Consider the following 24,605-nt stretch of genomic DNA (forward strand, 5'->3'; position numbering starts at 1 on the left):
GACTGGTGTTTGGGTTAAGATGATCATAGTAGACAATATGCATCCATCATTTACCTGCAGACAATCTGCTTCAGTTTAGGCTTTTAAAAAGATTAATAACAAATTTTAATGTGCATCTGTTAAGCTGTGAAGTGAAGCTCTTGTGGTAAAAAAATGGTGATTATTATTATGATTAATTCGTTGAAACACTCAAGGCAATTAAATTGAATCTCTTTAAGCTTCTCTTTGCTTACGTCTTCATTCACAATTATTATTTCCGCTCTATATAAAAAGTGCTTCTTTATTCTTCTATTTAAAGGGCTTGTTCACCCAAAAATTACAATTCTGTCATTAGTTACTCACCCTCATGTCGTTCCAAATCCGTAAGACTTTCGTTCATTTTCGGAACACAAATGAAGATATTTTTTTTGATGAAATCTGAGAGCTTTCTGTCAGATTTGACAGCTTTCATTGACAGTCTACACAACTAGCACTTTGACGCTTCAAAAAGTTCATAAAGAGATTGAAAACTAATTCATTGAGCGGTATAGTCCAAAGTTTCTGAATGGACACAATCACTTTCATGAACAGATTGAATTTAGGCTTTTATTCACATATAAACATTTATCAACTCACACAGCAGTTGTGGTAAACAGAAGAACCGATGAGGTTCATTCTCGTGTTATGCAGCACGTTTGAGCTTCAGTAAGCTTCCGTCTCTTCAGAAAATTTGGACTAAACCGCTCAATTCATATGGATCAGTTTTACAATCTCTCTATGAACTTTTTGAAGCGTCAAAGTGTCAGTTGCATAGCTGCCAATGGAGGGAAAGATAGCTCTCAAATTTCATCAAAAAGATCTTCATTTGTGTTCCAAAGATGAATGAAAGTCTTATGGGTTAGCAATGACATGAGGGTGAGTAATTATTGACAAAATTTTGATTTTTGTGTGAACTATCCCTTTAAGACATTATCACAGGGATCTGTTTCTGTAAACCGCTGTTATAAAACAAGAATGTTGTCATCATATGTTATTTATAGCAACATTTTTGGTCCCGGTCATATGTACTAAATTTTATTACTTTATTACATTTTTTGTTTTTTTTGTACTCAATTTTTCAAATCTGTTTGTTCATGTGAATGTTTAAACCATCTAATGTGAAGTTACTATGGTTGTAAGGGAATCTAAGCGTCCCAGATGTAATGTTTTACTGCTTGAAACAAACACAGACACACACACACCCTGGAAGGAAGTGATGGTCAGCTTCAGATAATGCCTAAAGCAAATATGACCAAAAAGGGAGAGAATGAGATGAAAGAGAGAGAATAGGCAGAAGAAACAACAGAATGAAGCCAGGGTGAAATAAATCAACCATGAAATTATTTGCAAAAAAAAGATAAAAGCATAATTTATATGGTATTTAATAAATCTCTCAATAGTAATGTTAACATTAAACTTTTTATGTCTAAAATACATAACAGACAAAGACATTTGTTAAGACACACTGTGTTCATATGTGTATTTGAGAGAATTCATGTGTTTACTCATTTGTTCAGACCAGTGATGTGGCTCAGGTACCAGAGGAAAAGGCCGCCCACTGCAGTCGTGCTCAACTCACCAGGAAACCCAGTGACAATGGTGAGAACATGTTAAAAAAACTTTATCTCAGGACAATTTGAGCTTTCCTAAATAAGAATAAATCCAACTACAAATGTACAATTTTTATTTTTTTACAACTTTCTTATCAAATAAATTATTTATTCATTTATAAGCATTATTTATTGTCAAATTCTGCCTTAAATCACCCTATGATAAAACTGGCCGAGCAGAAACTGCTCATGCATATCTGTTCATCCATCCCACAGTCCTCGGGTTTAACTCCAAACTGCCAGCTTCTGATCAGAGACATTATTCACATTTATTACCGCTTAAGCCTAAATTCCATACCGTTGTTTGGACAGACTGTGATATAGTATCAGAAAGTCTTCAGTTCATCACAGACTGACCCCCAGCTTCAGTGAATTCATGTGCCCACGACTGTGCTTGCTCTGGGAAGAGAGACAGATATTTTTTTTCTCTGGTGCCAGCGTGACCGAGAAACTATGATTATTTTTGTCTAATCAGTCCACCACTCTGACCAATGACCCACTACAACAGCATCATTCATTTAACCTCATGCAATAATAAGAACAATGAGTGGCTCATTATCAACAGATCTAAACTTGAATTACAGTCTTTACTCACTGATTTTTACTGTACTGTGTGTTTTAGTTTTTACACCCTTGGAGAATGGAACAGAACATTTTCATATTGCTGAAAGGAAATCAGAAGAATCATCTGTAAGCATCACAAAATCTCTTTTCACACACTTTGTATAATATTTTTTTTATATTGTTTATGCCATTGATGACTGTCAAGTGTCTATGGGTCAGTCAATATAGGCACATACCGTAAGTCTTGGCTACCAAAAAGCTATTGAACTTTTGCATCGTTATTCTCCACGAAAAAAAAGAGAGAGTTCATTAGTTGTCATAAAAAGGGAAATTAAACAGTAAAACAAATATGAGGTGCACTACTGTTAGAAAGTTTGGGGTCAGCAAGGTTTTTTTTATTTACCAAGGATGCTCAAAAGTAACAGTAAAGACTTTTCATTGTTACAAAAAATTGTATTTCAAATAAATGCTGTTCATTTGAACTTTCTATTCATCACAAAATCAGTTTCCACAAAAATGTTAAGCAATGCAACCGTTTTCAGCATTCATGTTAATAAAATGGTTTATTAAGCACCAAATCCGCATATTAGAATGATTTCTGAAGGGTCATGTGACACTGAAGACTGGAGTAATGTTAGAAAAAATACACATTTGTGCAATTGGACTTTTGACTCAAAACAGCTACTGAGCTTTAACCATTATGACAACTAGCCCTCTTTCTCCCTTATTTGTTACTTTCTAAAAATTAACTTTTTTTTTCCGCTGTGTTGCACAGAGGTCTTGATATTTCAGGCCAGAGGAAAATATTTTTTGCAATGAAGCTTAGTCAGAATTTTAATTGGTTTGTGTCAATTCTTTCTGACGTTGATATGAGGCAGCTAGCTGCACTTCATTCACTCATGACACTCTGAGGACAGTGTGAGTGTGTGCGTGTGTGCGTGTGTGCGTGTGTGTGTGTGTGTGTGTGTGTGTGTGTGTGTGTGTGTGTGTGTGTGTGTGTGTGTGTGTGTGTGTGTGTGTGTGTGTGTGTGTGTGTGCGTGCGTGCACTCATGTATAAAATTTCCCAGGAGCTGCTGGAAAAAGTCCAAATTTAAGAAACACATCCACCTTAGCCAGTGTCTGCTGCCCAGTAATGTTTGCATTCTGGAATCTGTCTTTATTTAACTCATCCTTTTGGCAATAATGTTTTATTATTAATATTTTTTTCATTGCATTACATAAATTCAATCTGAAATATTCAATAAATTCAGAAGTGATTCTCTAAACTAGGAATTTAACTCTAAAACATTAACAACTAACATTGAAAGTTTAATGTAATTTTTTTCCCTACACACATTTTCAGTATAATTTCTGTTGATTTGTGATGTAATTTGTAATAATCTCGTACTGTTTATGTCCCTGTATGTTTAAACTGTAGTCAAGCAGAGAGCTGAATAGGGACCCCCTGCAGCTCAATACTTACGTGGCTTTGTTCGGATTTACCCAACAAGACAACCAAGACCTGGAAATGAGGTGAGAAGGAAGCATTTTTTAATTTTATTTCAAAGGAGGCATGAGCTGCTGTTCTATTCCTTTCCTATATTTATTTTGTGGTATCAACAGCAGATGATAGTATTCTACTAACACCTATAATAAACTTCCTTTTCACACACACACACACACACACACACACACACACACACACACACACACACACACACACACACACACACACACACACACACACACACACACACACTAGAAAAGTGCTGAGTTATTCACGGTCACAGCTGATTTGAGTCTTCACTCCTGTATCATGTGATCATTTGTGATCTCTCTCTCTCTCTCTCTCTCTCTCTCTCTCTCTCTCTCTCTCTATTCCCACCCAAAATATATTCTCAACAGGATATGCAATTGGTTGTCACAGGAAGGCTGTTGGCTGTCTGCTGGACAACTTCCTGGTGATAACGATTAGCTCAGGGTTTATTTGTATGCAGAATGCACACTGTATGCTTACCTACATTGACAAGCATACTCTTGAATAAACATGAGTTTTCATGGGGGAAAAAGTCCTCAGTTTTCTGCCGTGACTGATTATGTTGTTTCTATTCATCATCATCAAGCTTTATTAAGGACACACATGGTACAAAACACAAACAGTAACAGACAAAAACAAACAAACAATAAAATACAATTTGTTAAATAAACATTTAAATAAACCATTAAATAAACATTTGTTCAAAAAGATGCTGACCTTGTTATTAAGGTGCGGTCACACTGGACTTTGAGCATGCAAAATTACTTCAGAATATGGGCAACTGCACAGGATTTCTGTTTTTGATAATAAATTATAAATAATAGATAATAATTATAATAAATGAATGAATCTTTATCTGTACTATGGCACTATTCAACCTGTTATTTTATTGCAAGGAAGAGTTGCACTATTTAAAGCAGCTCACCACCATTTTAAAACGTAATGAAGAATTAAGCTTTCAAGCTTCAAAGAGGACACAAATCATGGTAAAATATAATTGAACTGATCTATACTAGTTTTACTCTACACGTGTGCTATATTCCTGTCCATAGAGCACTATAAACATAAAAACTGTATAAACATTAAAAGTCCATTAACATAAACCTGTGGTTTTGGCAGATGTTAAATTGACAGAGTTTGAACAGCTTGGTTTGGTACTTTGATTGTGACCTCTGTGTTATTGTCCCTGCTCACACTGATTCTGATTTGCACACATTTCTTTTTACAATCATTCACACAGTAGCACTTTCATATCCTTTGCTTCAGGTCTGATTCTCAGAATCTCACCAGGAAGCTGAGGCTGCAAATGACTGTTGACTTTAGATCTCTTTGCATGTGCAGTTTTCATCCGGGCCTCGTGTAATGGAATGAGGCTATCGCAAAAGATTTTTGCCTCATCAAAGCTTTCAGTCCCAAATTAATTCCAAAAGTCATTTCGTACTATTATAAGGGGATGCAATGTAGTAATGTGTTCCTGTCTCCCTGCAGACCCGGAGATCGAATAATCCTGGCAGATGATTCCAACGATGACTGGTGGAAGGTAAAATCATGACAGATTTGCAGACTTCCACTTTCATGGTTAAAAATCGATTCTCTCTTTTATGCGACGTTCTGCATCATTCTGCAACTTGATGATTTAAAAGATGCTCACAAAAAGTAAATTGCAAATAAAGTCTAAGTATAGTGCTTTTTGTGATGCAGTTCACCACCAATACATAGCCAGCATGATATTTGGTTGGTTCCTTTGAAGTATTTCAAAATTTAATACACAGAAATTCTTAGTGATTAGTCGATCAGGAGAAAATAAGAAAAACATTTTTCAATGCCCTTATCCATGCAATTACAAATTGATGAGAAAAGCTTTCAAGTTTCATAAAAAGACACCAAAGCACCATTAAAAAAATGTGAAGGGGTCAATATAAATTTTACGCTTCATGTGTGCTGCCTGACAAACAGAACAAAATTAGTTTTTTTATGTCAAAATTATTACTTTAATCAATAGCATATTTTAACATTCATTTTTGTGAGTTAAAATATTTGTTCTTGTGTATCTCACTAATAATTCCAGGGTGTGATTGAAGATAGAATAGGTTTTTTCCCGGCATCCTTTGCACATCAGGTGAGGGCAGGCGACAGGGTTTTCAGATGTCACCGAACCTTTATTGGCTGTAAGGAACAAGGGCAGATCACCCTAAAGGAGGGACAAGTGAGTACATTTAAGAAATTGTTGTAATCTAATCATTTCTAACTTTGATTCCCACCACAAACAGCTTAATAATGCTGCACTTTCAGGTTTGTGTCAGCAGTGAGGATGAACACAATGGCTTCATCAGAGTAGCCAGTGGAAAAAAGAGAGGATTTGTGCCCTGTGACGTCCTGGAGAATATATGAAATGAAAGAACAGAGAAAAAAAATGGTTTTGGTTGAAGAAAAAGAGACTTTCCAGGGCGACGACTCGTGCCACCTGTAGGATGAGCAGACACTGCAGGGCTCTCAGGAGGAATCACAACAGCCCTGTCTTACTAGGTGACAAAGGAAGAATGTACACTGACTCCAAAGAGTATTTGGACACCTAAAAATGCATACATTAATTTCATTAACTAACAAAGCCAACAAATCATCTGCAAACAAATGAAGGGAAACTTTTCTCTGAACAAATTTCACTTTTCTAAGCCATTTTTTTTCCAACGACTTTTAACCAAAGAGTGTCAAGGTTGTTGACAACTAGAAAGTTTATGTATTATATAATTTTAAACTTGAACATATATTTCTTTAAACGCCACTTGGTTTAATATTTTGATATCTAATGCAATGATATGCATACTTCAAGTTTAGCTTAAATGTCCAAATACTTTTTGGGGCGTGTTTGTATGCGTGTTTCATTAACTAATGAATGTAAGTCATATTTTCTCTCATCTGAGAGAATTGGGTTTTCTGTATTTAATTTATTGAATGTTAGTGTAAGGGGTCAGCAGCAGTTTTAACGATCAACTATTCACTATAGCATTAAAACTCACTTTAAACTGTTCTGAAATACCGTAATTGTTAAAGCAAAATATTTAATACTTCAAATATTTCCATAAAATCCAATACATTTCTGATTCTATATAAATGTTTTTAGTTTTTTACAATAAATGTACATGTTTAAATGTTTTTGTTTTTTACTATCAGTAACACTTCAGAATTGGACTATTTACTTTTATTTAACTTGAACTTCCAAAATGTTATTTTCCACTCATGTTTCTGAGAACAGAGCAGGAAGGAGCAGAGCTCAGCTGTGTCAGGATTACGAGTGTTTATGTATGTTACTTTTAATACAAAGCAGAAATAACATATTCTTTGATCAAACGCCCCCCTGGACAAGGGTTTCCACCAACAAATCTTGACATGTTTTTAATGTCCTAGTGTGTTCAGCTGTCTCGATTTCTCAAACATTTGATATGTGCTACATGTCATATTGATTATCTTTTATTAATAAGTAAACACAAGGCATTATAGGAAAATAAACATTTGTAATTTTCAAATTTTGATTAAAAGCTAAATGAAGCAGATATATGTATTTGCTGCACATCATAGCAGGTATGATTGACTAAGATGAGTACATTAAACCTTTTTAAATTAATGTTGTTTTTTGTTGTTTTTTCTTGTCATGGAAGTATAGACATTACATTTAATTTAAATTATACATCTGTCTCTTAGATATTTCACGGAGCTGATTTATACATTTTTTAAACAAAAAAAGTTAACTCATCTTGTCTGGTCTTTTGATAATCTTTTAATTTGAGTTAAATGAAGCTGGCTGATTGTAGAGCATCGTCATGATATTTCTGTGTATATACTTTATGTACAGAATTAAAGTTTATTTATTGATCTTATTTGTGCTGTGCTTTATTAAAATGAGTGCATCACATTTAATAGACAAACAGATATGAAAAATTCTGAAATGTCTGTATAACTATATTATCTCAAGCTTCCGCTAAGAAAAAATATCCCATGCAAAACATTCCTATCGTACTAAGTACAAAATAATATTGCTCACTTTTAAATCTCTACAAGGCTTGGCTCCCCGTTATCTTTGTAACCTGCTCCTCTCCTACACCTCGACTCGTTCACTTCGGTCTTCAAACTCCGGTTTTCTCCCTGTCCCTCGGTATTTCCTCTCCTCTCTTCTATGGGTGATAGATCATTCATCATTGCTGCTCCTAAACTCTTGAATTCTTTGCCCCGGTCACTTTGTTACATTAATAATATTTCTGACTTCAAATCGCAAGAACTTATAGACAGCCAAGACTGGAAAATCATGTCAGTAAACTAAGTATACCAGAGTGAAGTGTAATACAAATTCATATATAGTAATAGTGCTGAATCTTTATTTGATAAAACCAGGTACTGTACATGTTCAGCATAATTACAGGTTTTTAAAATTGCTTAGACACTAAAAGTGGTACTCGAGGCCCACAAAAATCCAGTGAAATCATTCACTCATTTACCAAATCTAGACCAATTCTGCTAAACTAAGCACATTACGTGCTTTAAAGGCTTAAACTTTCTGCAAAACGCTAAACTTAGTTCTCTACATTACACATATCATTCAAAACTAACAGCTCTAGTGTTTCATTTGGGAAATTTCAATGCCACAATCATTTACTGATGACCTAGGCTACAACCAATGATCATGTGTGGAAACAAACTACCGGTACAGCCGGTCCAAAACGCAGCAGCTCGAGTTCTTACCAGAACCAGGAAGTATGACCATATTAGCCCGGTTCTGTCAACACTGCCAAAAAAACGACCAAAATGTATTTAAAATACATTTGTTGTTTTGCAGTGTGTACTTTGATCTTAACCATTAACCTTTTTTTTATTATTATTCTCAGGTTAGATTAAGTAAATTGAGTCTGGGTGTTGTGTTCTAGTGTCCTCTTATGTTTAATTGTCTTATCACTATATTCAATAACCAAAACTGTGACGTGTATTTGAACTCTCATACCAGACACAGACCTGAGCAATCAACAGATGATCAGTCTAACACATAAGTCAACTTAATCAGACACAGAGAGTATTAAACCAAATCCTCCACATCCCTTCTTCTTAACAACAAACTATAATGTAATATTTACATTCAGACTGGTTCACTCAAATCTCACCATGTAAATATTCATATCTATCAAACAGTAACTTTACTTTACATTTGACTAATTTAACTAATCTAACATTATACCACATCTTTACTTTTAAACGTTCACAGTAAACATCAATAGTCCAATCCAATTACTTTTAGAATACTTTGTGTCTTCTGTTACCAAACAGTTTCATTTTTTTTATTTTTTATTTATTTTTTATACATGTCCACAACATAATCATTATATCTAGTTGGCCGTTTTACTTCTCTACCACTTCTCGTATGGCATCTTGGCTGCTCTTCCACTCTCACCGGAAAATTCACAGGTGATTGGTCTGCTGGTCGGGGTGCCTGAGTGGAAGTCTCCTCCAACTGCTCATCACGATCAACATCTCTGCACAGACTCCGATGTATCTTTCTCAAGTGCCTTCTATTTCTCTTGAATGTCTTTCCTGCTGGCGTTTGCACTGTATAAGACCGAGGTTCAGCTCTCTTGTGAACCACCACTGCAGGCTCCCATCCACGTCTCGTCTGCATATGTACTGTGGATCCTGGAACCAGCTCAGGTAGTGTCTTGGCATTACGGTTGTACTGATGCCGCATTCGAGACTGCAAATCCTCCAGTCTTTTGTGTATATGTTGTGGAGTTGACTGTTGAAGCACAGCACTAGAGCATGGGAGGGTGCTCCGCAGGACTCTGCCCATCAACATTTGTGCAGGAGATTCATTCAGGCCTGTCACTGGTGTATTTCTTAGTGACAGCAGCACTAGATGTGGATCTGTGCCTGTTTGCATCGCTTTCTTCAATGCATGTTTTACAGTCTTTATTGCTCTTTCAGCAAGTCCATTAGACTGAGGGTATCCTGGGCTGGAGAATGTGAGCTTAAAGTCCGATGATGCCGCAAAAGACTTCATCTCATAGCTGGCAAATGGTACATTGTCACTCACCAATTCTTTCGGGATACCATGTCTAGCAAAGACTGATTTCATCTTTTGTATGACTGAGTGGGCTGATTTGTCTGGTATATTCAGCACCTCTGGATATTTTGACAAAAAGTCCACTAGCAAAAGATAGGACTGACCTCTCAGCTCAAAGATGTCTGCTCCAACCTTCATCCACGGGATTTCTGGAACATCATGTGTGATGAGTGGCTCTTTTTGATGTAATGGCTGGAGTTGTTGGCACGGTGCACATTTCTCCACCATCATCGCTATGTCTTGTGACATTCCAGGCCAGTATAGGGATTTTCTTGCTTTGGCCTTTGTTCTCTGGATACCTTGGTGAGCTATGTGTAGCTTTTCTAAGATTACTTTTTTGAAGCTCTGAGGTATGATTATCTTGTCTCCTACCATCACAATGCCGTTCTGTACGCTGATTTTGTGCCGCATAGGCCAGAAGCTGTGTAGGCTACCGCTCACACCACGTCTTTTCTGTGGCCAGCCAGTCTCTACCTTCTCACACAGATCTTGCAACACTTGGTCTGCTGCAGTGGCCTCTTTCAAGTTTTGGAGTGTCTGTGGACTCAGAGCATCTGTGGCCTCCAACCCATGCACAACTTTCTCATCATAGAGGTCTTCGCCATCATCAGCCTCCCTACATACAGTTGCACAAGATAGTGTATCGGCAATATGCATGTGCTTGCCCGGAGTATATACAATGTTCAGTTCATACTTTTGTAGTTGTAAAAGCATTCGCTGCAATCGTGCTGGAGCCTTGCACAGCTGTTTCTGCATGATGTTCTCAAGGGGCTTATGGTCTGATTGCACTGTCACTGCCTTGCCATATATGTACTGATGAAACTGCCTTGCTGCGAAGACTATGGCTAGTAGCTCCTTCTCTATTTGAGCATATCTTTGCTCAGTATTAGTGAGTGCTCGTGATGCATAGCACACAGGGTGTCCCTCTTGCAGAAGACAGGCTCCCAAGCCATCTTTCGATGAGTCAGCCTGTATTGTCAGTGGCTTTTTGTGATCATAGAACCTTAACACAGGAGATCGTGTGAGAGCAGACTTCAAGCTCACCAAAGCAGTGGTATGATGTGGATTCCACTGCCATACAACATCCTTCCTCAGCAATTGTCTTAGAGGCGCTGTGAGTGACGCTTCATTCGGAATATACTGAGCTAAGTACTTGGTCATGCCAAGCAAACGTTGCAGGCCTTGCTTTTCTTCAGGGGGTGGCATGTCGATGATCGCCTTCACTTTTGCATCATGAGGTCGCAGGCCATCTGGTGTGATGATGTGCCCCATGTATGTCACAGTATTGACCTTGAACTGGATCTTATCGCTATTAAATCTCACCTTGGCTGTTTTTGCTCTCAATGACCTTATTCAGAATTTCATCATGTTCTTGCTCTGATGAGGCAGCGATGATCATGTCATCGCCAATTATGTGTACTCCTTGTATGTCACCAAATGTCTCGCAGTTTTTCTGCTGGAACACTTCACTCGCTGACTTGATCCCGAAAGGGAGTCTCAGAAAACGATATCTGCCCCAAGGTGAGTTGAAAGTGCATAGTTTTGAGGACGACTCATCCAATTTAATCTGCCAGTAACCATCTTTTTCATCAAGAATGGTGAAGATAGACTTTCCCGCCAGGTTACTGCACACATCCTCAGGAGTGGGAATGGAATAGTGCTGGCGTTTTATGGCTTTATTCAGGTCACGAGGATCCAAACATACCCTCAGTGTACCATTTTTCTTTTCTGTGATAACGATGCTGTTTACCCATTCAGTGGGCTCTGTTACTGGGGTTATAACGCATCTATGCACAAGATCTTGAAGTGTTTCTTTCAACTTGTCGCGAAACAGACAGTGGAACATTTCTGCAACCATGGATCACCGGTGTGACTGTCGGGTCAACATGTATATGATGGACTCCTGGGAACTCACCTAACCCAGTGAAGACTGATGGATGCATCTTAACCAGCTCTTCTTTGGATGACACCGACTTTTTTGCCAGCAGCTCAATCCTTTTCACTAGCTGCAGCTCCTCACATGCTGCTCTGCCCAGGATCGGCATGTCTGATTGATCGGACACATAGAACTGTAATGTGGCTGTAGCTTTGTGGGTCTGGCATTTCAGTGACACAACACCTTTTGGGGTGGAGCGCGTTCCCCCAAATGCTATTAACACCGTTGATGTAGGCTGCGGCTTAACTGGACCAGGGATCTTCTGGACAATGGACAGAGGTAGCACATTTGCCTCCGCACCAGTGTCTAGTTTAAACCTTATCTCTAAACCATGGATGGTAGCTGACGTGTACCACGCACTGTCCTCTATCTGTTCCTTCTCATGCACTTGTGCGTGTCTTAAAATGCCAATGTACATGGAATCAATTTCATTCACTATGCTGTGCACTGTCTTTGCTCTTCTATCGTTTCGACTAGCTGCGTGGCATACCTTGGCAAAATGGTTACCTTTGCCGCACTTATGACATACTGCTCCGAAGGCTGGGCATTGCCTTGGCTCATGACTCTTTCCACATCTGCGACAGTTTCGTGTTGCTGTTTTCTTACAACTTTTGCTCCATGCACCAGGTTTTCTCTGTTGTGTCGCTTTTTCTATTGCATTTACTTGAGAGTCTTGGACAGCTACAGCATTTTGCATCGCCTGTATCTGTGTTCTGGCTAACTCAGTTGCCCTGCATATCTCAATAGCTCTGTGTAATGACAAATCATTTTCACGAAGTAATCTTTCTTTGAGAGGAGGGTTTGTTATGCTAAACACCAGCTTGTCTCTAAGCATGTCATTCTCACCTGGCCCAAACTCACAGTCTTTGCTTTTTTGTTTCAGCTCTGTGATGAATCTGTCCACAGTAATGCCATCTGCCATAGGATGAGACCAGAATTGATGCCTCTCAAACACGACGTTTTTTTGTGGGCTACAGTAGTCTCTGAATGCTGTGAGCACGTCTTCCATCGTCTCATTTTCTTCATCAACAAGATGGACGGAGAGTGTATTATACACTTCTAACGCCTCCTCTCCGATGGTGTGAAGCAGAATCGCAATTTTAATTTGCTCTTGTTTATCACCCGCTCCCGTCGCAGTCATGTACAGCTGAAAACGCTGCTCCCATCTACGCCAATTTTCCGCTAAATTGCCCGTCAGCACAAGGGGCGAAGGTGGCTTGAACTGTTCCATGTTCGAATCGTCTGCCGTTACAGATGAATTTAAGCTGGCCAGAGCTTGAATGATGAATTTAATCAGTTCGTGTAAACAAAAACTGCTCGCGGTACTCACTCCGCTGTCACTTCTGACACCATGTTGTGTTCTAGTGTCCTCTTATGTTTAATTGTGTCTTATCACTATATTCAATAACACACTGTGAGACCAAAACTCTGAGCGCCGTGCATCCTTCTTTATTTGAACTCTCATACCAGACACAGACCTGAGCAATCAACAGATGATCAGTCTAACACATAAGTCAACTTAATCAGACACAGAGAGTATCAAACCAAATCCACCACACTGGGCTAAATTTTAAGCATTTTAAATGACTTACAATTCAGTCAGAAGACTTCTCTGTAATATATGTTCTTGTATAAAGTCTTTAAAAACTCTATGAATCATGCCTTGTTGGGCTCAGCTCTGGGCTTCTTGTCTTCAGCTCTGGGCTTCTTGTCTTCAGCTCTGGTCTTGTCTTCAGCTCTGGTCTTCTTGTCTTCAGCTCTGGTCTTGTCTTCAGCTCTAGGCTTCTTGTCTTCATCTCTGGTCTTCTTGTCTTTAGCTCTGGGCTTCTTGTCTTCAGCTCTGGGCTTCTTGTCTTCAGCTCTGGGCTTCTTGTCCTCAGCTCTGGGCTTCTTGTCTTCAGCTCTGGGCTTCTTGTTTTCAGCTCTGGTCTTGTCTTCAGCTCTGGTCTTGTCTTCAGCTCTGGGCTTCTTGTCCTCAGCTCTGGGCTTCTTGTCTTCAGCTCTGGGCTTCTTGTCTTTAGCTCTGGGCTTCTTGTCTTCAGCTCTGGGCTTCTTGTTTTCAGCTCTGGTCTTGTCTTCAGCTCTAGGCTTCTTGTCTTCAGCTCTGGGCTTCTTGTCTTTAGCTCTGGTCTTCTTGTCTTCAGCTCTGGGCTTCTTGTCTTCAGCTCTGGTCTTCTTGTCTTCAGCTCTGGTCTTCTTTTCTTCTTTCGCGAGATAAGGCCCCCCTCCTCAGCTGCGATTGTGCACAGTCCAGAAGACCTTTGAAACGGCATTGATTTAGACTTCAAAACGGTGGTTGTCATTGAATGGTAAATGGTAAATGGACTGCATTTATTTAAAGCGCTTTACATATTTGCCTCACATTCACCCATTCACTCATTCATACACCGACGGCGGTGTCTGCCATGCAAGGCGCCATCCAGCTCGTCGGGAGCAGCCGGGGTTAGGTGTCTTGCTCATGGACACCTCGACACTTGGTCAGGTGGAACCGGGGATCGAACCACCAACCTTTCGGTTTGTAGACAATCTACATGAACCACTTAGCCACTGCCGCCCCCATTATTGAAGTCCATTATTCGAAGAAAACTCCAGAAATAAACTTTTTTTTTTTCTCAAAAAACTACATTTTTCTTCCACTGAGGAAGGAAAGACATGGATATCTTGGATGGCATTGGGGTGAGTAAATTATTAGGAAATTTTTCATTTTAAGGTGAACTAATCCTTTAAGTGTTCAAACACTTTACATTCAGTTCATGCCAGAGAATAGTCTTATATTATTTTTTGTAATAAGTACTCTTTATAAAGGTGGCCTATGTTAAAGTGTACCCCCCCCCCCTTTTTTTTTCCTTTTTTTTCTTTTTTTTTTTTACAAGGCTGGGGCTGCATGCTTCACACTTCCATACCACACCATAGATGTTTGTAAAGTCAGGGTGTGTTTAAGGAAGAGGTGTGAAGTAGGTATGCGCACTGAATAAAAGCAAGCAGATGTTTCAGCAGTTATAGATCTGGTGTCTTTTATATCTCTTTCATGCATTCTCAATATTCCCTTCACTTTCTCTTTTCATATCACACATATATCACATAAATATAATAAAAAATCACTTAATTCAATTATCACATAATCATTTAAATAACATGACAGTTGATGAACCAGAGTCTTTTAATCAGTTAACACAAGGGAGAAACGACATTGCCATGACATGGTAATATTGATGGCAATATCTGTATGTCCTCCTTCTTGCTATTCCCAGATTCCATGATGAAAAGTTTACAATACAGTGAAAAGACACTTGTCATCCTATTTTACTTGTCACCCATGTTTATACATTTCGCTACCAAAAACTATAGGGCAACATTAGCTTATGTATGTTAATATTCTTCTCCAAGAATAACATGTCATCTGCACATAATGCAAAAATGATTTTTTTATATTGGTATATTTTCTCTAGAAACCCACAAACACTTCCTCTGGGGATTTTAATCATGCTTCTATCTCTGTCGTTCTTTTGGTTTGTAGACAATTTAAACAAAGATGCCCTGGAGAATATTTATTATATTCAAGTGTCATGAAAGTAGAGCAACATAAAGGTGATGTGAGGTGAAGCTTGTACAGCACATGTGAACATAGCTAAACGTGGCATTGTTTTGAACACTACCAGCGATTCCAGGGAGACATTCTTCCAGTTTGCAATGACCGTGGTGTTGTCCTACCCTGTATAATTTAACGAATTAATTATTAAAAAAAAAAATTTAAATAGTCTATTAAAACAATAACCAGAAATTAACAAATTAAAGCTAACCAGAAATTAGTAAAGAGTGTAAGAAAAATTATAAAATTAAAATGAAATGCATTTCAGTGTGATGATTGACATCTTCATGATTGTCCAATTACGTGAGATTTATGTTGAAGTCCTGCCCCACCACGCTGTATGGGGGAAGCCATTTTATTTTCTCTGTGTGACTGGTGAGACGAGCAGCAGCATAACTTTGTGTAAAAGTTTAAAACATCAGAGAGGATTGAGAGAGAGAGATTTATGTGTTTTATTAGGGGCCAAGCCCCGAAGGGGATAGCCCCTATTGTATCTTTTAGTTTTCTTCTTATTATTTTTTCCAGAATGGGAGTCAATGGCAGCCCTATCAAAGGAACATAGGGAAATGATGAAATTAGGCACACTTTTAGTGATTTAAAATATTTGGGCCATATTTGCCATTTTACATGTGGGCCACTTCAGGCTCACATACATTTTGTCAGGGCCATAAGATGGCCTGCAGTGACGCATCATTGCCTGAAGTGGCCCATATCCGTCTGCTATCTGAGGGAGAGTGTTTTCGGGTTTTGCTCCTAAACACTGGAATAGCCTTCCTGATAATGTTCGGGGCTCAGACTCACTCTCCCAGTTTAATTCTCTATTAAAGACGCATTTCTTTAGCCAAGCATTCACATACATAATGCATCTCATAACCTTGTACTTCATTAATATCAGATGCACATGATTATCCATGCTTAATGTTATGAACAGCACCAATGCAAATTATTTTCCATTTGCTTTTCTGTTTTATCTCGGGATAGCCATCCCAAAGTAACTAGAAAGTGCGTCAGCTCCAGTTTGGATCTGAGTTCTGAGAAAATTGTGAATTGTTTCATGAATTGTGCATTTGCAATCCAAAAAAAAAAACTGTACTTGCTTCTGCTGCATTTTCTCATGTGTTATCAAACTCATGTGTTATCAAACTCATGTTTGCCTCTCAAACAAAGCAACAAAAGATAAAGCAACCGTTTAGCACTGTGGTGTTGTGGTGTTTTTTACACTTCTGTCAGCTTCTTTACAGGACATGAGTAAACAGTTTTGTGTTTAGTTTTTAAACAACTGCTAACACAGTTTCGGTCAAAATAAAACAAAATAATAATAATAATAAATACAATAAAACATATAAAAATATTTTATATATATATAAAAATATATATATTAATAATAATAAACGTTAAATTGACTTCCTACTTTAAGTGCATGTTGTCTCATGTTCTTTTTATTTTCTGTATAATATTAATACTGTTGCACAAGCAAGAATGTTCATCCTCATCACATTGCAGTGACTCAAATGACATGATTTTAGAAATTATACAGCAGTGTATTTAGTTGTAACAATGTCATTAGTTGTGCCTCTGCACAGTGAGAGAGAGAGAGAGAGAGAGAGAGAGAGAGAGAGAGAGAGAGAGAGAGAGAGAGAGACTGGTGAGAGCCTTATAAGTAAGCAAAAAGGACAGTGAGAGGGAATCAGTAGCTGAATCTGATAGAATGTTATCAATAGTTTATTTTGTTTTTCTGATCTCTTGCTCAGGTAAGATAGCCTATCAATTGTGATATTCCTGACAATATTGATTTGATTTGATTTATTAACTATAGGAATCACAAAAATTTATCATCATTGAGTTTATGTGAATTAAAATAATGATTTTATCATTTTCTTTTAATGGAAAGCCCTAGCAGAGAGTGAAAATGAAGCTCTTTCAGTTTGGTGGGAGCCAGAGATGCCTTCACATTCTGAAAACGTACACGGTTTGACCGACGGCTATGGAAATGACTTATCAGTACGTACAAGACTTTGTCATTTATACTTTGTCATTTATACATTACAACGGCCACTTTGCATAAGACTCACTCGTTCATGTCACTGACTTTCATTATTTTGATTTTTTGACCTCGTTCCCCATTTCTCGCATGCAGAAAAAGCGGCCAAACATCATCTTCTGTTGCATATGCCAAGAGACTGTAAGACGAGCTAAGACAGCAGTTTATCAAAAGCTTTCAAAGGTAATGTTCAGTTGTGGATCTAATGACAGTTTAACATATATAATCAATACATATAATGATGGGACAGAATAGCAATTCACAAACTTTACAATAATTGAGAAAAAGCTCAAATTTAACTCAGTCTAGAGTAAAGTAGGCTATTTGTGATTATCAAATTTAATCAAATGAGTATTATATGTAGTGAGAAGTAACTTCAATGTGAATTTATTCATTGGACAGCTTGTGTCACACAAGGACATTTAATTAATAATGAAAAGGAAAATAAGCCTTTTAGCTTTAGTTGTGTCTGTTTTATGTATAAACAAAGTTATATTTTGTACATTTTTTCCCTGTTATTTTACAGAAGATAAACAATCTCTGTAACAAATTCCTAGAGGGTTTTCGAAAGATCTGCTTTCAGCGTGCAGGGAGATATCGGGACGTCATACTGCACAAACTCTTCCCTGGTGGGAGTGCAAGGGGCACATGTTTGAAGATAAAGTTATGCTAGAAACAACTGTGACAATGGCTGTAGAAGGGATACATTTACATTGACTGTTACTGGCTGACTTCATTGTAATTGTTTTTTAAAATAATCAAAGCTGTTTTTCATTATTCCAGAGAAAATTGTTAGCTGAATATCAGTCCACTGCCATGTGTATTTTCAATGTGCATACACATTTTTTTTGTCCTCAACTTAAATATTTGCCAGCTTCTGTTTTCCTTTATGCTTTTCAGAAAATCAATAAACTATGCGGCAAATGGATTGGCCCTTTTCGTTCCTTCTGCTATTTAATAGCCAACGGATACAAAAATTCCATAATGTCGACCTTTTTTCCTGGAGGTACACCTATAGCCACCTGCAGAAGGATGAAGTTATGTAATTACAGAGACGATAAGATCAACAAATGCAGTTAAAAGTTATGTTTAATCCCTTTAAAATATAATTTAATAGATGGATGTTTATTGTACTGAAGTTGCTTTTTTTGCAGATCCTGTGTTGTAAGATTGTGGCATGTTTTACATAAATTACACATTATAAATCAAACAATTTTAATGTGACTTGCTATTTCTGGTTATTTTCTGTTAATAATATATATTTTTTTGTTTTCTCATTAAAGTTGTTGTCTCTCCCCGTAGCAAAGACATACCAAGCAGTAATACCAATAATTCACATCATAATTATTTAATGCAGTTTTAAAAAATCAACTTGAAAAAGCAGTTTTGTGAAATAATTTTTTTTTCAAAGAGTGCTTTAGACTTTAAACTTTATCATTTTTGTTTGCTCCATTTTTAGTCAAACAGTTGCCCTCAGATAACTGGACATTGGATTTTATGATGCCTTATCAACCCTAGAGAGTTTTTAGGTGCTGTAGAATAGTTTAAAATGTAGTCAATTTAGTAGACCATTATGACATTATGACAATTCATTATTATGTTAGTCAGGATTTGAACACTGATAATTTCCATTCAATGAAAGTAAATGTAACCACAGGACTGTCAAGCCTGAAAAATAACAAATGAAGTGAATAAACTTTGAACACTGTTGAAGTTTCTGACCTTGGGTAATTAGCATTGAACTATCAGGACTGCGGTTCCAGACCCATGAGGTTTAACACAGAAATTGACTTGTAAACTTAATTCAATATTAGAGATCAGCAATGATGAGCAACTGAATACTTGTGTTACATCATTAGAACAAATGAACGGTTGGTCCAGGGGTAGAGGAGGGTTCAACTTACTTTGCTTACCACTAACACTTACATTTAGCAGCTTTGTCTTTGCTAATATCTGCAAAAACAAGAAGAAGAAAAAACGGGGTTAGAGTGCTCTTTTAAACAATGTATCTAGCCTGTATCGTTGGATCCTTCGTGATTTTTCTTGGTAAGAAATAATGTTTTAGTACCGCTTTGTCTCATTTGTTTGATTTGATTACCTTGCAATGTTAAACCAGAATCGCATTTTGTCAGAATGTTACAATTATAATGTAGTTATATAGAGAGATATATATATAGCCTATATATATATATATAAGTTATATTTTGTACAGCTGCTGCTGAAAGGTCTCCATATGAGGCCAGTCGTGAGACGGTACAGACAGTCACCTTCTATGACAACAAGGAAGATCTGTGTAATGCCAAGGTAATGAAATTGATATATATAAGAATGTTATCATTTCTCACGCTTAAATTGAAGTAAAAAAATATATACTACATATATTTATAAATGTATTTATTTATATTAATAAATTACAAAATAATCCTGTGGTGAAGTTCGGAGGACATTAGTGTGGAGTATACGTTCTATCAAGGATTTTATGATAACCATCCCTTATTTTTTCTCTTCCTAGATGGCCATAAAATGTTGTATATGTTTGAAAATGATAAAGACATATATACCCATTATAAACGCTCTAATTGAAAAGGTAAATATTGCTTTTATTCCTGAATTCCTGTTTTCAATTTTTGTTTGTTTGTTGAAAACACACTATTTGTGAACTATTCATTTAAAAAGAAAGATAAAATAATGTTTATAGATGTGATTTCCTAAGCCCTTCATGGGATATATCTTGGCATTATTAGCCATATTATGGCTACATCTCTGTTATTTACTTTATGAAACTATTCACAGAAAATATGAAGATATGTATTTGTGTTTCTTACATTCTTACACTGATGTAAGTATATTTTTTATTAAAGCTATCTTTTTTTGTTTTCTCTCTTTCAGAACAAACATTCAGTGTGCAATGCCAACAAATATCTCATAAAAAAATGTAGAAAACTTGTCAAAAAGTTGAAAATTAAGGTCTTAAATATATATAGAAATCCTCGTAAGTCCTGTTTTAAGTACAAAATGTGCAAAGTAAAGGACTGATTAAACCTAAACTAACAAATCAATCAAATATCAGCTGTTTAAAGAAGATTGTTTCCTTTGTTTTGTCAAAAGCATGAGGTAATAAATGTTTTAAATGCAAAAGCAGTGTGAGTTGATTCATTTGTTTTTTTAAATATACATCTAAAATGCAAAAAAGGAAGCACATAAATTCACATCTGAAACCCAAAAGTAATAATCTAATAATGCTGATGGTTATTTAGCTATTTAGCTATGTACACTATTTTGCTTATAGCCTAATCTATCATTTAATCTGCACATCTGCTTTGATTAAGTATCTATTACTGATGGTTAGGTGGTGAACTGAAAAGACATACAGTGTTAGAAAATGCTGACAGGAGCTCCAGTAAAACTTGACACTTTGGTCCACTGTGGTTTTGGTGCCCTGAACATCAGCACTTCAAAAGACTTGCATAGACATTTATTATCTTCAACGTTATACACATAACTGTGAGAAAAGAGGAGCATATGACAAACACAGAAGAGATAGTGTCAGAAGTATCCCTTCAACTGAAAATCACCCAGACGTGTGGAAGCCAAGCAGCTCTTTTCTAAGGAGAGGATTTGAAGAATCATGTCACCTGTTATTCATTTGGGACTGCTTATCATGTGCTCAGGTGAGACTGAAGGAATATATGAATTGAACTTCTACTGTGGCTCTTTTCATTGTCTCACATTTGCTTTTACCTAATTTTTACAGTCATATTCATTAAATTCTGCACATAAATGTTGTTGTGGCTCAGTTCTTGTTGAGTGTAGCAGCACTATTAATAAAGCACATTGGAAGAGCACGCTGGAGAGAAATGAACTGAACTTTCCTGAAGAAGACAAAAACAGTCATGAATTAAGCATTGAGGTAAACTGATGCACAATGTAATGGCATACAATAAAACAAATATAAAGTTACTAATGACCAAACTTTTTTCCCCCTCATACCTCAGAAGTCTGATATGAACGTCATTACGTGCTGGGTTTGCAAGAAGTCAATTCATGAGATCAAGGGGATAATTCTCCATGAGATTAAAAAGGTAAACTAATACTTTCTTCCACCTAAATTGATCACAGATATTTTGCTTAAATACCTGCCCAACCTTTAATTAAATGTGTTTTTGCTTTAGGAAATAAAGGCTGTGTGCAAAGCAATGAAAGTCCTCGAACACATCTGCGAGAAATATGCACATAAATATCAATTACTGATATTTCACCTACTGTTTCCTGGTAATAGCGAACAAACCTGTCAGCATTTGAGCATGTGTAAATAAATGTTATTGCTCAGATATAGTAACACTTTCATTAATATATCATTAACAAACATTATATAATGCTTAACCGATCATTAGTTAATATATATTCACATAGCTAGAAATATGAGATAGGCCTATTGCGCTTGTTAATGTTTACTAATTTTTAATGAACCTATTAAACATTACATGTTGATTGATTAACAGATTATTATTCCATGTACTTGCATACAAATGTCATGAAACTTTCAAATCATTTGATCTTCTTAAAAATCTACAAATGCCTTTAAACTTCAGTACATTATTTCCTAATGCACTTTTTTTAGATTTATGTACAAATGCAAAAAGTTGTTTGGTAGCTATATATGAGTGATCCAGATGTTCAGAAAATTGAACAATATAAGAATGACTGGTACCATTTTATATTAGGTGTCTTAACTATATGTACTTTCGTCAAAAATTAAATAAATAAATGGTTAGGTAGTACTTATTGTGTTTGATTACTGTAAGGGAACACCGTTTAAACCGTTTATATTACAATGTTTTGACAAATGAACAAGTATTTTCTTTAAAATGTATTTGTTTTCTCCTGTTGATGTAAGATTCAAGGAATATCCTGTTTAAGGTTATAGTACTACGATCTATTAAGGCAATAAAAACATGTTTTGCACCTAAATTACAATTATGTGGTGTTGTTATGTCTGTCACAATCATTTGGCTAAACTTAACTAACCACCCTTTACACAAACATTGTTACACAGCTAAAAGTCCAATGCGCATAAAGGTACTGTAAGACTGGAAAAACTGGAAGGACTTTAATAGAGGGCCACTCTCTGAGAAAACAAAGGAAATTAACATTTGAACTCCCCCTCATGCACTATTGAGACGAAGGTCTCACCTCCCTAATCTACATTTCTCTCATTCTTCATCCATTCTTCATCCTGGCAGAGATCATCCAAACTCACACAAGAATCTAAATGGTTTAAAGTGAATGATTATCATCAAGGTTTATACATGTTTGGTATTATTTGAAATGTCTCGGTGCGACTGGCACAAATGTCTCATTCCCAAATAAGTAAATCAAAAGGTATAATGAAGTTCTTAGGAAGTTTAGAAACATCTTCCACAATGGAGGGTGTGTCTTTGAGTTAACACCTTCTGACCATTTGACTGAATGCTAATTTTCCACTGCTAGCAAATGGTGACTTACAGGTACATTTCCACTGTCGATGATGTTTAGATTTGAAATGAGGTCTGGGTATATAATGAAAGGCAGCGAGAGCTCGGGGCCTTTTCTATATCTGAGATCAGCCCGTGTTTTTCTTGTCTGGTAAACTTTTTCCTCTTTGTTCTAGACTAGAGCATTTGATGTTTTGCATTGATTATCTTTGAACTGATTATGAAATTGTAATGATACATTTACCTGACATATTAAATTGTGACATTTGATTATTCTAATTGACTTTGACATTATTTTCATTCAAGAGTTTAAAAGAATAGTAAAACATTCGCTCACATTTAATGATGCACAGATATCATTAAAGCCTTTTCATTTATGGAGTCAGATGAAATAATGAGTATATACATATGAAAAAATGTATTGAATTTAACCAAAAATACTTTGCCGCGAGAAAAGACAGTAATACGCAAAGACCTTCACCGCTAATTCGAATACCGCCATTCGATTGAGTTAGACGGCCTTACAGTACTAAATGATTAATAGTAAACATTTATAAACATTTACAAATTATGAATAGTTTCAACTTTAGATTGGGTACTGCAAAAACATGAAAAATTAATTAATACATGACTTAAAAAAATATATAAAAAATACACAACACAACAAATGAAGACCAAGTGTATGACCTTTACAGACTGTGGTTATGTTATGAGTTAATGAATAATATGTTCAGATGAATAGTGTGTGAAGTGTTTAAAGTCCCCCTGTGGTGAAAATCAAGCTTTTAATCTTGTTTATATGTCTATGTGGTGTTTTTAATTTGCTTTAAGACAAAACATGTGCAAATTCATCGATTCAAAGTCGTTTACAAATGTGTCTGCTGCAACTTGGTATACGCAACATTTGAAGATATTAAGACATGTTTGTCTTAAGAGTTTTATAGTAGAAATATAAAATATCAACAGTTTTAGCAATAATGATAAGCCTAACACTCACAATAAAAATAATAAGGTCAGATAGATCATAACACTGTCTCCGAAGTAAGTAGTGGATTATCCTTCACCTGAAATGTTTGTCTTTTCATCCTGAAATTCGAGGCAAATGTTGGATCACAATAATTAGCAACCAGTCTCCACAAATCCCTTCACTCGATTGGGATGTTCTCTTTTATTCTGGGTGGTAAGGGCAGTGACTGTAACATCGAGTGTATTTTGCAGTATTAAACAAGTATTTACACCGGTTTCATCAGGCTGCGAAAATTCTTCAAAAAGAACACAAAGAATGGCCTTCTCAGCTGCCATAGTTGCAACTCTTACGTCATCAGAACAGGGTGTTCAACGCACCACCGTTTAAAAAGTTTTGCAACTTTTTGTCAGGGCTGAACGCAGCCCTGGTGTGTGTGAGTAGAGGCGGGGCTAATTTGCATATTCATAGAATCGCGTGTACTAATTCATATTTTGCAGTCACGTGACTACCATGGATACCTGGCGGGCAACAAACGCTGACAAAATGGCGACAAACAGTGGCCAGCCAGTATAGTGAGGCTATTTTGTTTCCATAGCACATTAACAAAGCGTTTAATGACACTAATAACACTAAAAACAATACAATTACTAAATATTAATAATATCACTAAAATGATAATAAAAACTTTAGTTCACGAACAGCACAACTCTGCCATCTGTGAAAATCAAAAGCAGCTTCAAAAACTTGTTTAAAAAGAAATATTCTTCTAATTTTTTACTGTCATTAATG

At 36.5% G+C, this 24,605-nt stretch overlaps 1 protein-coding gene and 3 long non-coding RNA genes across 8 annotated transcripts in view; all 4 read left to right on the plus strand.

Annotated features, from left to right (window-relative positions):
* stac (SH3 and cysteine rich domain) overlaps window positions 1-7,584 on the plus strand; it is a 29,762-nt gene extending 22,178 nt beyond the window's left edge. For both annotated transcript variants that reach the window (XM_077239603.1, XM_077239604.1), the window contains 6 exons: window positions 1,536-1,617; window positions 2,251-2,318; window positions 3,611-3,705; window positions 5,198-5,249; window positions 5,778-5,915; window positions 6,002-7,584. In XM_077239603.1, coding sequence (XP_077095718.1) covers window positions 1,536-1,617; window positions 2,251-2,318; window positions 3,611-3,705; window positions 5,198-5,249; window positions 5,778-5,915; window positions 6,002-6,100 — 534 coding nt within the window. In that variant the 3' untranslated portion in view covers window positions 6,101-7,584. The remainder of the gene's footprint in view (window positions 1-1,535; window positions 1,618-2,250; window positions 2,319-3,610; window positions 3,706-5,197; window positions 5,250-5,777; window positions 5,916-6,001) is intronic.
* Window positions 7,585-16,302: 8,718 nt separating this feature from the next.
* Window positions 16,303-19,085, plus strand: LOC143746415 (uncharacterized). Of its 4 annotated transcripts, none has more exons than XR_013206542.1 (4): window positions 16,303-16,395; window positions 17,226-17,335; window positions 17,472-17,558; window positions 17,902-18,303. It is a non-coding gene; the product is annotated as an uncharacterized LOC143746415 (long non-coding RNA). The 4 variants fall into 4 exon arrangements; XR_013206543.1 differs by having other exon boundaries at window positions 16,307-16,376; XR_013206541.1 differs by lacking the exon at window positions 16,303-16,395 and adding an exon at window positions 16,911-17,085 and having other exon boundaries at window positions 17,902-19,085.
* Window positions 19,086-19,332: 247 nt separating this feature from the next.
* Window positions 19,333-19,962, plus strand: LOC143746416 (uncharacterized). The gene is made up of 3 exons (XR_013206544.1): window positions 19,333-19,421; window positions 19,588-19,679; window positions 19,888-19,962. It is a non-coding gene; the product is annotated as an uncharacterized LOC143746416 (long non-coding RNA).
* A 302-nt stretch (window positions 19,963-20,264) lies between these two features.
* Window positions 20,265-22,346, plus strand: LOC143746417 (uncharacterized). Its single transcript, XR_013206545.1, has 4 exons — window positions 20,265-21,046; window positions 21,173-21,285; window positions 21,371-21,457; window positions 21,548-22,346. It is a non-coding gene; the product is annotated as an uncharacterized LOC143746417 (long non-coding RNA).
* Window positions 22,347-24,605: the final 2,259 nt, after the last annotated feature.

Source organism: Siphateles boraxobius, unplaced genomic scaffold, assembly GCF_051911475.1.
Source record: "Siphateles boraxobius isolate OS27281-9 unplaced genomic scaffold, OSU_SipBor_1 22, whole genome shotgun sequence".
NCBI classification, from domain to species: Eukaryota; Metazoa; Chordata; class Actinopteri; order Cypriniformes; family Leuciscidae; genus Siphateles; species Siphateles boraxobius.